The 18060-nt window shown below is 53.9% G+C and overlaps 1 protein-coding gene across 1 annotated transcript in view; it reads left to right on the top strand.

The window, feature by feature from the left end:
• Positions 1–18060, top strand: part of LOC144954293 (uncharacterized) — a gene marked incomplete at its 3' end in the record, with an annotated part of 99594 nt that overhangs the window by 37821 nt on the left and 43713 nt on the right. The window contains exons 3-4 of the mRNA XM_078884815.1: positions 12528–12581; positions 17788–17896. Coding sequence (XP_078740941.1) covers positions 12554–12581; positions 17788–17896 — 137 coding nt within the window. The remainder of the gene's footprint in view (positions 1–12527; positions 12582–17787; positions 17897–18060) is intronic.

The raw sequence follows: 18060 nt of genomic DNA, 5'->3' as shown, positions 1-18060 counted from the left end.
CCGCTCAACCACTCACTCACTAAACCACTCACCCACTCACTCACTCATTAAACCACTCACCCACTCACTCAACCACTCACCCGCTCAACACCTCACTCACTAAACCACTCACCCACTCACTCACTCACCCACTCACTCACTAAAGCAACCACTCACTCACTAAACCACTCACCCACTCACTCACTCACCCACTCACTCACTCATTAAACCACTCACCCACTCACTCACTCATTAAACCACTCACCCACTCACTCACTCATTAAACCACTCACCCACTCACTCACTCATTAAACCACTCACCCACTCACTCACTCATTAAACCACTCACCCACTCACTCACTCATTAAACCACTCACCCACTCACTCACTCACCCACTCACTCAACCACTCACCCGCTCACTCAACGACTCACCCGCTCAACCACTCACTCACTAAACCACTCACCCACTCACTCACTCATTAAACCACTCACCCACTCACTCAACCACTCACCCGCTCAACCACTCACTCACTAAACCACTCACCCACTCACTCACTCACCCACTCACTCACTAAAGCAACCACTCACTCACTAAACCACTCACCCACTCACTCACCCACTCACTCACTCATTAAACCACTCACCCACTCACTCATTAAACCACTCACCCACTCACTCACTCATTAAACCACTCACCCACTCACTCACTCATTAAACCACTCACCCACTCACTCACTCATTAAACCACTCACCCACTCACTCACTCATTAAACCACTCACCCACTCACTCACTCACCCACTCACTCAACCACTCACCCGCTCACTCAACGACTCACCCGCTCAACCACTCACTCACTAAACCACTCACCCACTCACTCACTCACTCAACCACTCACCCGCTCAACCACTCACTCACTAAACCACTCACCCACTCACTCACTCACCCACTCACTCACTAAAGCAACCACTCACTCACTAAACCACTCACCCACTCACTCACTCACCCACTCACTCACTCATTAAACCACTCACCCACTCACTCACTCATTAAACCACTCACCCACTCACTCACTCATTAAACCACTCACCCACTCACTCACTCATTAAACCACTCACCCACTCACTCATTAAACCACTCACCCACTCACTCACTCATTAAACCACTCACCCACTCACTCACTCACCCACTCACTCAACCACTCACCCGCTCACTCAACGACTCACCCGCTCAACCACTCACTCACTAAACCACTCACCCACTCACTCACTCATTAAACCACTCACCCACTCACTCAACCACTCACCCGCTCAACCACTCACTCACTAAACCACTCACCCACTCACTCACTCACCCACTCACTCACTAAAGCAACCACTCACTCACTAAACCACTCACTCACCCACTCACTCACTCACCCACTCACTCACTCATTAAACCACTCACCCACTCACTCACTCATTAAACCACTCACCCACTCACTCACTCATTAAACCACTCACCCACTCACTCACTCATTAAACCACTCACCCACTCACTCACTCATTAAACCACTCACCCACTCACTCACTCATTAAACCACTCACCCACTCACTCACTCATTAAACCACTCACCCACTCACTCACTCATTAAACCACTCACCCACTCACTCATTAAACCACTCACCCACTCACTCACTCATTAAACCACTCACCCACTCACTCAACCACTCACCCGCTCAACCACTCACTCACTAAACCACTCACCCACTCACTCACTCATTAAACCACTCACCCACTCACTCAACCACTCACCCGCTCAATCACTCACTCATTAAACCACTCACCCACTCACTCACTCATTAAACCACTCACCCACTCACTCACTCATTAAACCACTCACCCACTCACTCATTAAACCACTCACCCACTCACTCACTCACTAAACCACTCACCCACTCACTCACTCATTAAACCACTCACCCACTCACTCACTCAATAAACCACTCACCCACTCACTCACTCATTAAACCACTCACCCACTCACTCACTCATTAAACCACTCACCCACTCACTCACTCATTAAACCACTCACCCACTCACTCACTCATTAAACCACTCACCCACTCACTCACTCATTAAACCACTCACCCACTCACTCACTCACTCATTAAACCACTCACGCACTCACTCATTAAACCACTCACCCACTCACTCATTAAACCACTCACCCACTCACTCACTCATTAAACCACTCACCCACTCACTCACTCATTAAACCACTCACCCACTCACTCACTCATTAAACCACTCACCCACTCACTCACTCACTAAACCACTCACCCACTCACTCACTCACTCATTAAACCACTCACGCACTCACTCATTAAACCACTCACCCACTCACTCACTCATTAAACCACTCACCCACTCACTCACTCATTAAACCACTCACGCACTCACTCATTAAACCACTCACCCACTCACTCATTAAACCACTCACCCACTCACTCACTCATTAAACCACTCACCCACTCACTCACTCATTAAACCACTCACCCACTCACTCACTCATTAAACCACTCAGCCACTCACTCACTCATTAAACCACTCACCCACTCACTCAACCACTCACCCGCTCAACCACTCACTCATTAAACCACTCACCCACTCACTCACTCATTAAACCACTCACCCACTCACTCACTCATTAAACCACTCACCCACTCACTCACTCACCCACTCACTCACTAAACCAACCACTCACTCATTAAACCACTCACCCACTCACTCATTAAACCACTCACCCACTCACTCAACCACTCACCCGCTCAACCACTCACTCATTAAACCACTCACCCACTCACTCACTCACCCACTCACTCACTCATTAAACCACTCACCCACTCACTCACTCACTAAACCACTCACCCACTCACCCACTCACCCACTCACTCACTCATTAAACCACTCACCCACTCACTCACTCATTAAACCACTCACCCACTCACTCACTCATTAAACCACTCACCCACTCACTCACTCATTAAACCACTCACCCACTCACTCACTCATTAAACCACTCACCCACTCACTCACTCGCTCACTCACCCACTCACTCACTCATTAAACCACTCACCCGCTCACTCGCTCATTAAACCACTCACGCACTCACTCATTAAACCACTCATCCACTCGCTCACTCACCCACTCACTCGCTCAACCACACACCCGCTCACTCACTCGCTCACTCAACCACTCACTCATTAAACCACTCACCCACTCAACCACTCACTCAACCACTCACTCAACCACGCACCCGCTCACTCATTCGCTCCCTCAACCACTCACTCACTCATTAAACCACTCACCCACTCACTCAACCACGCACCCGCTCACTCACTCACTAAACCACTCACCCGCTCACTCATTCACCCACTCACTCATTAAACCACTCACCCACTCACTCACTCACTCACCCACTCACTCACTCACCCACTCACTCACTAAACCAACCACTCACTCATTAAACCACTCACCCACTCACTTACTCACTAAACCACTCGCTCACTCACTCACTCACTCACTCACTCACTCACTCGCTCACTCAACCACTCACTCACTAAACCGCTCACCCACTCACTCACTAAACCACTCACCCGCTCAACCACTCACTCATTAAACCACGCACTCACTCACTAAACCACTCACCCGCTCAACCACTCACTCATTAAACCACTCACCTGCTCACTCGCTCACTCACTCACTCAACCACTAACTCACTCATTAAACCACTCACCCACTCACTCACTCACTAAACCATTCACTCATTCACTCACTCACTCACCCACTCACTCGCTCACCCGCTCACTCGCTCACTAAACCACTCACCCGCTCACTCATTCACCCTCTCACTCGCTCACTAAACCACTCACTCACTCACTAAACCACTCGCTCACTGAATCACTCACTCACTAAACCACTCACCCACTCACCCGCTCACTCACTCACTCACTAAACCACTCACCCGCTCACTCGCTCACCCACTCACTCACTTAACCATTCACTAAACCAATCACCCGCTCACTCGTTCACCCACTCACTCACTAAACCACTCACTAAACCACTCACCCGCTCACTCATTCACCAACTCACCCGCTCAATCATTCACCCACTCACTCGCCCACTCTCCCACTCACTCACTAAACCACTCATCCACCCACTCACTAAGCCACTCACCCGCTCACTCATTCACCAACTCACTCGCTCACTAAACCACTCGCCCACCCACTCACTAAACCACTCACCCACTCACTCACTTGCTCACTAAACCACTCACCCACTCACTCACTCACTAAACCACTCACTCACCCACCAACTTACTCGCTCACTAAACCACTCACCCACTCACCCACCTGCTTAATAAACCACTCACCCACCCGCTCACACACGCACTCGCCCACTCGTTTGCCCGTTCACTTGTCCACTCGCCCATCCGCTCGCCCATGTGCTCGTCCACTCACCCGCTCGCCCACTCACTTGCCCACCCGCTCGCCCACTCACTTGTCCACCTGCTCACCCACTCACCCGCTCGCCCACCCACTCACCTGCTCACCCACCCACCCGCTCACCCACCCGACCGCCCACTCACCCCGCTCGCCCACTCACTCACCCACTCACCCGCTCGCCCACCCACTGACCCGCTCGCCCACCCACTCACTCACCCACCCGCTCACCCACTCACCCGCTCGCCCACTCACTCACCCGCTCACCCACCCACTCACCCACCCACTCACCCGCTCGCCCACTCACCCACTCACTTACCCACTCACTCACCCGCTCGCCCACTCACTCACCCACCCACTCACCCGCTCGCCCACTCACCCACCCACTCACCCACCCACTCACCGGCTCACCCACCCACTCACTCACTCGCCCACTCACCCGCTCGCCCACTCACTCACCCGCTCGCCCACCCACTCGCCCACTCACTCACCCGCTCGCCCACCTACCCACCCACCCGCTCACCCACCCACCCACTCACCCACTCGCCCACTCACTCACCCACCCACTCACCCACCCACTCACTCACTCACCCACCCACTCACCCACCCACTCACCCACTCACTCACTCACCCACCCACTCGCCCACTCACCCACCCACCCAATCGCCCACTCACCCACCCACTCACCCACTCACCCGCTCGCCCACTCACCCACTCACCCACCCACTCACTCACCTGCTCGCCCACTCACCCACTCACTCACTCACCCACTCACTCACCCGCTCGCCCACTCACTCACCCGCTCGCCCACCCACTCGCCCACTCACTCACCCGCTCGCCCACCCACCCACCCACCCGCTCACCCACCCACCCACTCACCCACTCGCCCACTCACTCACCCACCCACTCACCCACCCACCCACTCACCCACCCACTCACTCACTCACCCACCCACCCACCCACCCACTCACTCACCTACCCACCCACTCACCCACTCACTCACTCACCCACTCACCCACCCGCTCACCCACTCACCCACCCACTCACTCACTCGCCCACTCACCCGCTCGCCCACTCACTCACCCGCTCGCCCACCCACTCGCCCACTCACTCACCCGCTCGCCCACCTACCCACCCACCCGCTCACCCACCCACCCACTCACCCACTCGCCCACTCACTCACCCACCCACTCACCCACCCACTCACTCACTCACTCACCCACCCACTCACCCACCCACTCACCCACTCACTCACTCACCCACCCACTCGCCCACTCACCCACCCACCCAATCGCCCACTCACCCACCCACTCACCCACTCACCCGCTCGCCCACTCACCCACTCACCCACCCACTCACTCACCTGCTCGCCCACTCACCCACTCACTCACTCACCCACTCACTCACCCGCTCGCCCACTCACTCACCCGCTCGCCCACCCACTCGCCCACTCACTCACCCGCTCGCCCACCCACCCACCCACCCGCTCACCCACCCACCCACTCACCCACTCGCCCACTCACTCACCCACCCACTCACCCACCCGCTCACCCACTCACCCACCCACTCACCCACTCACCCACTCACCCACCCACTCACCCACCCACCCACCCACCCTCTCACCCACTCACTCACCCACTCACCCACCCACCCACTCACTCACCCACCCACCCACCCACCCACTCACCCACCCACCCACTCACCCACTCACCCACCCACCCACCCACTCATTCACCCACCCACCCACCCACTCACCCGCCCACCCACCCACTCACCCACTCACCCGCCCACTCACCCACCCACTCACCCACCCACTCACCCACCCACTCACCCGCTCGCCCACCCACCCACTCACCCACCCACTCACCCACCCACTCACCCACTCATCCACTCACCCGCTCGCCCACTCACTCACCCACCCACTCACCCACTCGCCCACTCACCCACCCACTCACCCACCCACTCACCCACTCACCCACCCACTCACCCACCCACTCACTCACCCACCCACCCACTCACCCACCCACCCGCTCGCCCACCCACCCACCCACTCACTCACCCACTCACCCACCCACCCACCCACTCACCCACCTACCCACCCACCCACCCACCCGCTCACCCACCCACCCACTCACTCACCCACCCACTCACCCACTCGCCCACCCACCCACCTACCCACTCACCCACTCACTCACTCACCCACTCACCCACCCACCCACCCACTCACTCACTCACCCACCCACCCACCCACTCACTCACTCACCCACCCACCCACCCACTCACTCACCCACCCACCCACCCACTCACCCACCCACCCACCCACTCGCCCACTCACTCACCCACCCACTCACCCGCTCACCCGCTCACCCACCCACCCACCCACTCACTCACCCACCCACCCACCCACTCACTCACCCGCTCACCCGCTCACCCACCCACCCACCCACTCACTCACCCACTCACTCACCCACCCACCCACTCACCCACCCACCCACCCACTCACCCACCCACTCACCCACCCACTCACCCACCCACTCACCCACCCACCCACTCACCCACCCGCTCACCCACCCACTCGCTCACCCACTCACTCACCCACCCACCCACCCGCTCGCCCCCTCATTGTTATCTACATCATCCTCTTCCCCAGAGACGGCATCTGTTGAGTGTCTCCTGACACGGGCCAGACCGGACAGACGGGGAGGGAGGGAGGAGAGGGAGGAGGGTGCAGTGGGAGAATGATTGGAATGATGAATGAAGGAAGACATGGATGGGAACGATGCATGATGGAAGGAATGGAGAGGAGAGGAGTGATCTTCTTGGTTCTTTCGGTAAAGTCGCGTAGAAGGGAAGTAGTAAAATAATAAAAATAAAACATAATAAAATAATATAATAATATAATATAATAAAATAATATAATATTAGAAAATGATCAACTTAAACATTAGAGCGTGGATATTTGGTCAAACGTTGAATTGACTCACGGCCTGAGTCCTAGATGGACAGGCAGAAGAGGGTGGTGGTGGTGGTGGTGATGGTGGAGGTGATGGTGGAGGTGATGGTGATGATAGTGGTGGTGGTGGTGGTGATGGTGGTGGTGGTGGTGATGGTGGTGGTGGTGATGGTGGTGATGGTGGTGATGGTGGTGGTGATGGTGGTGATGATAGTGGTGGTGGTGGTGATGTTGATGGTGGTGATGGTGGTGGTGGTGATGGTGGAGGTGATGGTGGTCATGTTGATGATGATGGTGGTGGTGGTGGTGATGTTGTTGGTGGTGGTGATGTTGATGATAATGGTGGTGGTGATGGTGGTGATGTTGTTGGTGGTGGTGGTGGTGATGTTGATGGTGGTGGTGGTGGTGATGGTGGTGGTGGTGATGATGATGATGATGGTGGTGGTGGTGATGTTGGTGGTGATGGTGGTGATGTTGATGGTGGGGGTGGTGATGGTGATGGTGGTGGTGATGGTGGTGGTGATGGTGGTGGTGATGGTGGTGGTGATGGTGATGGTGGTGGTGGTGGTGATGGTGGTGGTGGTGGTGATGATAATGGTGATCGTGGTGATGGTGGTGATGGTGGTGGTGGTGATGATGGTGATGATGGTGGTGATGGTGGTGGTGATGATGGTGGTGGTGGTGGTGATGTTGATGGTGGTGGTGGTGATGTTGATGGTGGTGGTGATGTTGATGGTGATGTTGATGATGGTGGTGGTGATGATGGTGATGGTGGTGGTGATGTTGATGATGGTGGTGATGGTGGAGGTGATGGTGGTCATGTTGATAATGGTGGTGGTGATGGTGATGGTGGTGGTGATGGTGATGGTGGTGATGGTGGTGGTGGTGGTGGTGATGGTGGTGATGGTGGTGATGGTGGTGATGGTGATGGTGGTGATGTTGATGGTGGTGATGGTGATGTTGATGGTGATGTTGATGGTGGTGATGGTGGTGATGATGGTGGTGGTGGTGGTGATGATGGTGGTGGTGGTGATGATGGTGGTGGTGGTGATGGTGATGATGGTGGTGATGGTGGTGATGGTGGAGGTGGTGATGGTGGTGATGGTGATGGTGGTGATGTTGATGGTGGTGATGTTGATGGTGATGTTGATGGTGGTGGTGATGGTGATGATGGTGGTGGTGGTGGTGGTGATGGTGGTGGTGATGATGGTGGTGATGATGGTGGTGGTGATGATTATGGTGATGATGATGTTGATGGTGGTGATGTTGATGATGGTGGTGGTGATGTTGATGATGGTGGTGGTGTTGATGGTGGTGGTGATGTTGATGGTGGTGATGTTGATGGTGGTGATGTTGATGGTGGTGATGTTGATGGTGGTGATGTTGATGATGATGTTGATAGTAATGGTGGTGATGTTGATGGTGATGTTGATGGTGGTCATGTTGATGGCTGTGATGGTGGTGATGTTGATGGTGTTGATGGTGGTGATGGTGGTGATGTTGATAAGAATGATGGTGATGATGTTGATAGTAATGGTGGTGATGATGATGATGTTGGTGATGATGATGGTGGTGATGATGATGATGATGGTGGTGATGATGATGATGGTGGTGGTGGTGGTGGTGATGATGATGATGATGGTGGTGATGATGATGATGTTGGTGATGATGATGGTGGTGATGTTGATGGTGGTGATGGTGGTGGTGATGATGATGGTGGTGATGGTCATGTTGATGGTGGTGGTGATGGTGGTGATGTTGATGGTGATGTTGATGATGGTGGTGATGTTGATGGTGGTGGTGATGTTGATGGTGGTGGTGATGTTGATGGTGGTGGTGATGTTGATGGTGGTGATGTTGATGGTGGTGATGATGGTGATGTTGATGTTGTTGATGTTGTTAGTAATGGTGGTGATGTTAATGGTGATGATGATGATGGTGGTGATGGTGATGGTGGTGATGTTGATGGTGGTGATGATGGTGATGTTGATGATGGTGGTGATGATGTTGATGTTGTTGATGTTGTTAGTAACGATGGTGATGTTGTTGATGTTGATGATGGTGGTGATGTTGTTGGTGGTGGTGGTGGTGATGTTGATGGTGGTGGTGGTGGTGATGGTGGTGGTGATGATGATGATGATGATGGTGGTGGTGGTGATGTTGGTGGTGATGGTGGTGATGTTGATGGTGGGGGTGGTGATGGTGATGGTGGTGGTGATGGTGGTGGTGATGGTGGTGGTGATGGTGGTGGTGATGGTGGTGGTGGTGGTGGTGATGGTGGTGGTGGTGATGATAATGGTGATCGTGGTGATGGTGGTGATGGTGGTGGTGGTGATGATGGTGGTGGTGATGATGGTGGTGGTGGTGATGATGGTGGTGGTGGTGATGTTGGTGGTGATGGTGGTGATGTTGATGGTGGGGGTGGTGATGGTGGTGGTGATGGTGGTGGTGATGGTGGTGGTGATGGTGGTGGTGATGGTGATGGTGGTGGTGGTGGTGATGGTGGTGGTGATGGTGATCGTGGTGGTGGTGGTGATGATGGTGGTGGTGATGATGGTGATGATGGTGGTGATGGTGGTGGTGATGATGGTGGTGGTGGTGGTGATGTTGATGGTGGTGGTGGTGATGTTGATGGTGGTGGTGATGTTGATGGTGATGTTGATGATGGTGGTGGTGATGATGGTGATGGTGGTGGTGATGTTGATGATGGTGGTGATGGTGGAGGTGATGGTGGTCATGTTGATAATGGTGGTGGTGATGGTGATGGTGGTGATGGTGGTGGTGGTGGTGGTGGTGGTGATGGTGGTGATGGTGGTGATGGTGGTGATGGTGATGGTGGTGATGTTGATGGTGGTGATGGTGATGTTGATGGTGATGTTGATGGTGGTGATGGTGGTGATGATGGTGGTGGTGGTGGTGGTGGTGGTGGTGATGATGGTGGTGGTGGTGATGATGGTGGTGATGGTGGTGATGGTGGAGGTGGTGATGGTGATGATGGTGGTGATGGTGGTGATGGTGGAGGTGGTGATGGTGGTGATGGTGGTGATGTTGATGGTGGTGATGTTGATGGTGATGTTGATGGTGGTGGTGATGGTGATGATGGTGGTGGTGGTGGTGATGGTGGTGGTGATGATGGTGGTGATGATGGTGGTGGTGATGATAATGGTGATGATGATGTTGATGGTGGTGATGTTGATGATGGTGGTGGTGATGTTGATGATGGTGGTGGTGTTGATGGTGATGATGGTGGTGATGTTGATGGTGGTGGTGATGTTGATGGTGGTGATGTTGATGATGATGTTGATAGTAATGGTGGTGATGTTGATGGTGATGTTGATGGTGGTCATGTTGATGGCTGTGATGGTGGTGATGTTGATGATGGTGGTGATGTTGATGGTGTTGATGGTGGTGATGGTGGTGATGTTGATAAGAATGATGGTGATGATGTTGATAGTAATGGTGGTGATGATGATGATGTTGGTGATGATGATGGTGGTGATGATGATGATGATGGTGGTGATGATGATGATGGTGGTGGTGATGTTGATGATGGTGGTGGTGTTGATGGTGGTGGTGATGTTGATGGTGGTGATGTTGATGGTGGTGATGTTGATGATGATGTTGATAGTAATGGTGGTGATGTTGATGGTGATGTTGATGGTGGTCATGTTGATGGCTGTGATGGTGGTGATGTTGATGATGGTGGTGATGTTGATGGTGTTGATGGTGGTGATGGTGGTGATGTTGATAAGAATGATGGTGATGATGTTGATAGTAATGGTGGTGATGATGATGATGATGGTGGTGATGATGATGATGTTGGTGATGATGATGGTGGTGATGTTGATGGTGGTGATGGTGGTGGTGATGATGATGGTGGTGATGGTCATGTTGATGGTGGTGGTGATGGTGGTGATGTTGATGGTGATGTTGATGATGGTGGTGATGTTGATGGTGGTGGTGATGTTGATGGTGGTGGTGATGTTGATGGTGGTGGTGATGTTGATGGTGGTGATGATGGTGATGTTGATGATGGTGGTGATGATGTTGATGTTGTTGATGTTGTTAGTAACGATGGTGATGTTGTTGATGTTGATGATGGTGGTGATGTTGATGGTGATGATGTTGATGTTGTTGATGTTGTTAGTAACGATGGTGATGTTGTTGATGTTGATGATGGTGGTGATGTTGATGGTGGTGATGATGGTGATGTTGATGTTGTTAGTAATGGTGGTGATGTTGTTGATGTTGATGATGGTGATGATGGTGATGTTGTTGATGTTGTTAGTAATGATGTTGATGTTGTTGATGTTGATGATGGTGGTGATGGTGATGTTGATGTTGTTGATGTTGTTAGTAATGGTGGTGATGTTGTTGATGTTGATGATGGTGGTGATGGTGATGTTAATGGTGATGTTGTTGATGTTGATGATGGTGGTGATGGTGATGTTAATGGTGATGTTGTTGATGTTGATGATGGTGGTGATGTTGATGTTGTTGATGTTGTTAGTAACGATGTTGATGATGGTGATGTTGATGTTGTTGATGTTGTTAGTAACGATGTTGATGATGTTGATGTTGATGATGGTGGTGATGGTGGTGGTGATGGTGATGTTGATGTTGTTGATGTTGTTAGTAACGGTGGTGATGTTGTTGATGTTGATGATGGTGGTGATGTTGATGTTGTTGATGTTGTTAGTAACGATGTTGATGATGTTGATGTTGATGGTGGTGGTGATGGTGATGTTGATGTTGTTGATGTTGTTAGTAATGGTGGTGATGTTGTTGATGTTGATGATGGTGGTGATGTTGATGTTGTTGATGTTGTTAGTAACGATGTTGATGATGTTGATGTTGATGGTGGTGGTGATGGTGATGTTGATGTTGTTGATGTTGTTAGTAACGATGTTGATGATGTTGATGTTGATGATGGTGGTGATGGTGATGTTGATGTTGTTGATGTTGTTAGTAACGATGTTGATGATGTTGATGTTGTTAGTAACGATGTTGATGATGTTGATGTTGATGATGGTGGTGATGGTGGTGATGATGGTGATGTTGATGTTGTTGATGTTGTAATTAACGATGTTGATGATGTTGATGTTGTTACAGATTGACTTGTAACAAGTGAAGGTGAAATGGAGCAGGTCCGGTGCAGTCAGCACGGTGAGGACACGTGGTGGTGTGTGTGGGGTGTGTGGTGTGTGGGGTGTGTGGGGTGTGGTGTGTGTGGTGTGTAGTGTGTGTGTCGTGTGGTGTGTGTGTGGTGTGTGTGGTGTGTGTGGTGTGTGTGGTGTGTGTGGTGTGTGTGTGGTGTGGTGTGTGTGGTGTGTGTGGTGTGTGTGGTGTGTGTGGTGTGGTGTGTGTGGGGTGTGTGTGGTGTGTGTGGGGTGTGTGTGGTGTGTGTGGTGTGGTGTGTGTGGTGTGTGTGGTGTGTGTGGTGTGGTGTGTGTGTGGTGTGTGTGGTGTGTGTGGTGTGTGTGGTGTGTGTGTGTGTGGTGTGTGTGGTGTGTGTGGTGTGTGTGGTGTGTGTGTGGGGTGTGTGTGGGGTGTGTGTGGGGTGTGTGTGGTGTGTGTGTGGGGTGTGTGGGGTGTGTGGTGTGTGTGGTGTGTGTGGTGTGTGTGGTGTGTGTGGTGTGTGTGGGGTGTGTGTGTGTGGTGTGGTGTGTGTGTGGTGTGGTGTGTGTGGTGTGGTGTGTGTGGGGTGTGTGGCGTGTGTGGTGTGGTGTGTGTGGTGTGTGTGTGGTGTGTGTGGTGTGTGTGGTGTGTGTGGGGTGTGTGGTGTGTGTGGTGTGGTGTGTGTGTGGTGTGTGTGGGGTGTGTGTGGTGTGGTGTGTGTGGTGTGGTGTGTGGCGTGTGTGGTGTGTGTGGTGTGTGTGGTGTGGTGTGTGTGGTGTGTGTGTGGGGTGTGTGGTGTGTGTGGTGTGGTGTGTGTGGTGTGTGTGGTGTGTGTGGTGTGTGTGGTGTGTGTGGTGTGGTGTGGTGTGTGTGGTGTGTGTGGTGTGTGTGGTGTGGTGTGTGTGGTGTGTGTGGTGTGTGTGGTGTGGTGTGTGTGGGGTGTGTGGTGTGTGTGTGGTGTGTGTGGTGTGTGTGATGTGGTGTGGTGTGTGTGGTGTGTGTGGTGTGGTGTGTGTGGGGTGTGTGGTGTGTGTGGGGTGTGTGGTGTGTGTGGTGTGGTGTGTGTGGGGTGTGTGGTGTGTGTGGTGTGGTGTGTGTGGGGTGTGTGTGGTGTGGTGTGTGTGGTGTGTGTGGTGTGGTGTGTGTGGGGTGTGTGGTGTGTGTGGTGTGTGTGGTGTGGTGTGTGTGGTGTGTGTGGTGTGGTGTGTGTGGGGTGTGTGGTGTGTGTGGTGTGTGTGGTGTGGTGTGTGTGGTGTGTGTGGTGTGTGTGGTGTGGTGTGTGTGGTGTGTGTGTGGTGTGTGTGGTGTGTGTGATGTGGTGTGGTGTGTGTGGTGTGTGTGGTGTGGTGTGTGTGGTGTGTGTGATGTGGTGTGGTGTGTGTGGTGTGGTGTGTGTGGTGTGTGTGATGTGGTGTGGTGTGGTGTGTGGTGTGGTGTGTGTGTGGGGTGTGTGGGGTGTGTGGTGTGTGTGTGGTGTGTGTGGTGTGGTGTGTGTGGTGTGGGGTGTGTGGTGTGTGTGGTGTGTGTGTGGTGTGTGTGGTGTGGTGTGTGTGGTGTGTGTGGTGTGTGTGGGGTGTGTGGTGTGTGTGGTGTGTGTGGTGTGGTGTGTGTGGTGTGTGTGGTGTGTGTGTGGTGTGTGTGGTGGTGTGTGTGTGGTGTGTGGTGTGTGTGGTGTGTGTGGGGTGTGTGGTGTGTGTGGTGTGGTGTGTGTGGTGTGTGTGGGGTGTGGTGTGTGTGGTGTGTGTGGTGTGTGTGGGGTGTGGTGTGTGGTGTGGTGTGTGTGGTGTGTGTGGGGTGTGTGGCGTGTGTGGTGTGGTGTGTGTGGTGTGTGTGGTGGTGTGTGTGGTGTGGTGTGTGTGGGGTGTGTGGTGTAGTGTGGTGTAGTGTGGTGTGTGTGGTGTGTGTGGTGGTGTGTGTGGTGTGTGTGGTGTGGTGTGTGTGTGGTGTGTGTGGTGTGTGTGGTGTGTGTGTGGGGTGTGTGTGGTGTGTGTGTGGGGTGTGTGTGGTGTGTGTGTGGGGTGTGTGGGGTGTGTGGTGTGTGTGGTGTGTGTGGTGTGTGTGGGGTGGTGTGTGTGGTGTGTGGTGTGTGTGGGGTGTGTGGGGTGTGTGGTGTGTGTGGTGTGTGTGGTGTGTGTGGTGTGTGTGGGGTGGTGTGTGTGGTGTGTGTGGGGTGTGGCGTGTGTGGTGTGTGTGGGGTGTGGTGTGTGTGGTGTGTGTGGGGTGTGGTGTGTGGGGTGTGTGGTGTAGTGGGGTGTGGTGTGTGGGGTGTGTGGTGTAGTGTGGTGTGTGTGTGGTGTGTGGTGTGTGTGGTGTGTGGTGGGTGTGGTGTGTGTGGGGTGTGTGTGTGTGTGGGGTGGTGTGTGTGGTGTGTGTGGGGTGTGGGGTGTGGTGTGTGGGGTGTGGTGTGTGTGGGGTGTGGTGTGTGGGGTGTGTGGTGTGTGGGGTGTTGTGGTGTAGTGGGTGTGGTGTGTGGTGTAGTGTGGTGTGTGTGGTGTGTGTGGTGTGTGTGTGGTGTGTGTGGTGTGTGTGTGGTGTGTGTGTGGTGTGTGTGGTGTGTGTGGTGTGTGTGGTGTGTGGGGTGTGTGGGGTGTGTGGTGTGTGTGGTGTGTGTGGGGTAGTGTGGTGTAGTGTGGTGTGTGTGGGGTGTGTGGTGTGTGTGGTGTGTGTGGTGTGTGTGGGGTAGTGTGGTGTAGTGTGGTGTAGTGTGGGGTGTGTGGGGTGTGTGGTGTGTGTGGGTGTGTGTGGTGTGTGTGGGGTGTGTGTGGTGTGGTGTGGGGTGTGTGGTGTAGTGTGGTGTGTGTGGTGTGTGTGGTGTGTGTGGGGTGTGTGGTGTAGTGTGTGTGGGGTGTGTGGTGTGGTGTGTGTGGTGTGTGTGGTGGGTGTGGGGTGTGTGGTGTGTGGTGTGTGTGGGGTGTGTGGTGTGTGTGGTGTGTGTGGGGTGTGTGGGGTGTGTGGTGTGTGTGGTGTGGTGTGTGTGGTGTGTGTGGTGTAGTGTGTGTGGGGTGTGTGGTGTGGTGTGTGTGGTGTGGTGTGTGTGGTGTGTGTGGTGTGGTGTGTGTGGGGTGTGTGGTGTAGTGTGGTGTGTGTGGTGTGTGTGGTGTGGTGTGTGTGGTGTGTGTGGGGTGTGTGGTGTAGTGTGGTGTGTGTGGTGTGTGTGGTGTGTGTGGTGTAGTGTGTGGTGTGTGTGGGGTGTGTGTGGGGTGTGTGTGAGGTGTGTGGTGTGTGTGGTGTGTGTGGTGTGTGTGTGGTGTGTGGTGTGGTGTGTGTGGTGTGGTGTGTGTGGGGTGTGTGGTGTGGTGTGTGTGGGGTGTGTGGTGTGGTGTGGTGTGTGGGGTGTGTGGTGTGTGTGGTGTGGTGTGGTGTGTGTGGTGTGGTGTGTGTGGTGTGGTGTGTGTGGTGTGTGTGGTGTGGTGTGTGTGGTGTGGTGTGTGTGGTGTATGTGGTGTGGTGTGTGTGGGGTGTGTGGTGTAGTGTGGTGTGTGTGGTGTGGTGTGTGTGGTGTGTGTGGTGTGTGTGGTGTGACGTGTGTGGGGTGTGTGGGGTGTGTAGTGTGGTGTGTGTGTGTGTGGTGTGTGTGATGTGGTGTGATGTGTGTGGTGTGTGGGGTGGTGTGTGTGGTGTGTGGGGTGGTGTGTGTGGTGTGTGTGGGGGGTGTGGTGTGGTGTGTGTGGTGTGTGTGGGGTGTGTGGGGTGTGTGGTGTGGTGTGTGGGGTGTGTGGTGTGGTGTGTGGGGTGTGTGGTGTGGTGTGTGTGATGTGGTGTGATGTGTGTGGTGTGTAGTGTGTGGTGTGGTGTGGTGTGTGTAGTGTGGTGTGTGTGTGTGGTGTGTGGTGTGTGTAGTGTGTGTGTGGGGTGTGTGGTGTGTGTAGTGTGTGTGGTGTGGTGTGTGTAGTGTGGTGTGTGTGGGGTGTGTGGTGTGTGTGGTGTGGTGTGGTGTGTGTGGGGTGTGTGTGTGTGGGGGGTGTGTGGTGTGTGTGGTGTGTGGGGTGTGTGTGGGGTGTGTGTGGTGTGTGTGGGGTGTGTGGTGTGTGTGGTGTGTGTGGGGTGTGTGGTGTGGTGTGTGTGGGGTGTGTGGTGTGGTGTGTGTGGTGTGTGTGGTGTGTGTGGGGTGTGTGGTGTGTGTAGTGTGTGTGTGGTGTGTGTGGTGTGGGGTGTGTGGTGTGTGTGGTGTGTGTAGTGTGGTGTGTGGTGTGGTGTGTGTGGGGTGTGTGTGGTGTGTGTGGTGTGTGTGGGGTGTGTGGGGTGTGTGGGGTGTGTGGGGTGTGTGGTGTAGTGTGGTGTGTGTGGTGTGTGTGGGGTGTGTGGTGTGTGTGGGGTGTGTGTGGTGTGTGTGGGGTGTGTGGTGTGGTGTGTGTGGTGTGTGTGGGGTGTGTGGTGTGGTGTGTGTGGTGTGTGTGGTGTGGTGTGTGGTGTGGTGTGTGTGGGGTAGTGTGGTGTGGTGTGTGTGGTGTGTGGTGTGTGTGGGGTGTGTAGTGTGGTGTGTGTGTGGTGTGTGTGATGGTGTGTGGGGTGGTGTGTGTGGGGTGTGTGGTGTGGTGTGTGTGGTGTGTGTGGGGTGTGTGGTGTGGTGTGTGTGGGGTGTGTGGTGTGGTGTGTGTGGGGTGTGTGGTGTGGTGTGTGTGGGGTGTGTGGTGTGGTGTGTGTGGTGTGTGTGTGCTGTGTGTGTGGTGTGTGTCGTGTGGTGTGTGTGTGGTGTGTGTAGTGTGTGTGGTGTGGTGTGTGTGGTGTGTAGTGTGTGTCGTGTGGTGTGTGTGTGGTGTGTGTTTGGTGGTGTGTGTGGGGTGTGTGGCGTGGTGTGTGTGGTGTGTGTGGTGTGGTGTGTGTGGTGTGTGTGGTGTGTGTGTGTGGTGTGTGTGTGGTGTGTCGTGTGGTGTGTGTGGTGTGTGTGTCGTGTGGTGTGTGTGTGGTGTGTGTGTGGTGTGTCGTGTGGTGTGTCGTGTGGTGTGTGTAGTGTGTGTGGTGTGTGTGGTGTGTGTGTAATGTGGTGTGGTGTGTGGTGGTGTGTGTGGTATGTGTGGTGTGTGTGTAATGTGGTGTGGTGTGTGGTGGTGTGTGTGGTGTGTATGTGTGGTGTGTGTGGTGTGTAATGTGGTGTGGTGTGTAGTGGTGTGTGGTGGGTGTGGTGTGTGCCAGGGCGTGGTGAGCGTGGTGAGTAGAGTGGTGAGTAGAGTGGTGAGTATGTTGTTGTTGTTGTGGTTGATGTTGTGGTTGTTGTTGTTGTTGTTGTGGTTGTTGTTGTTGTTGCGCTCCGTAGGGTCTCTGTGCATTCTCAAGACCGGGAGTCGTGAGGGAAAATCTCGCGGCAAAAGCTTCTACATCTGTAGCGACAGAACCCAGCCCTGCGGTTACACACAGCCCAGCGGGTAACACTGTACACACTGTACATACTGTACACACTGTGCACACTGTACACACTACATCTGTAGCGACAGAACCCAGCCCTGCGGTTACACACAGCCCAGCGGGTAACACTGTACACACTGTACACACTGTACACACTACATCTGTAGCGACAGAACCCAGCCCT

This window comes from Lampetra fluviatilis, unplaced genomic scaffold (genome assembly GCF_964198595.1).
Source record: "Lampetra fluviatilis unplaced genomic scaffold, kcLamFluv1.1 SCAFFOLD_140, whole genome shotgun sequence".
Classification (NCBI taxonomy): Eukaryota; Metazoa; Chordata; class Hyperoartia; order Petromyzontiformes; family Petromyzontidae; genus Lampetra; species Lampetra fluviatilis.
The sequence above is the reverse complement of the archived record's forward strand: the minus strand, read 5'-3'. Positions and strand labels throughout refer to the sequence as shown.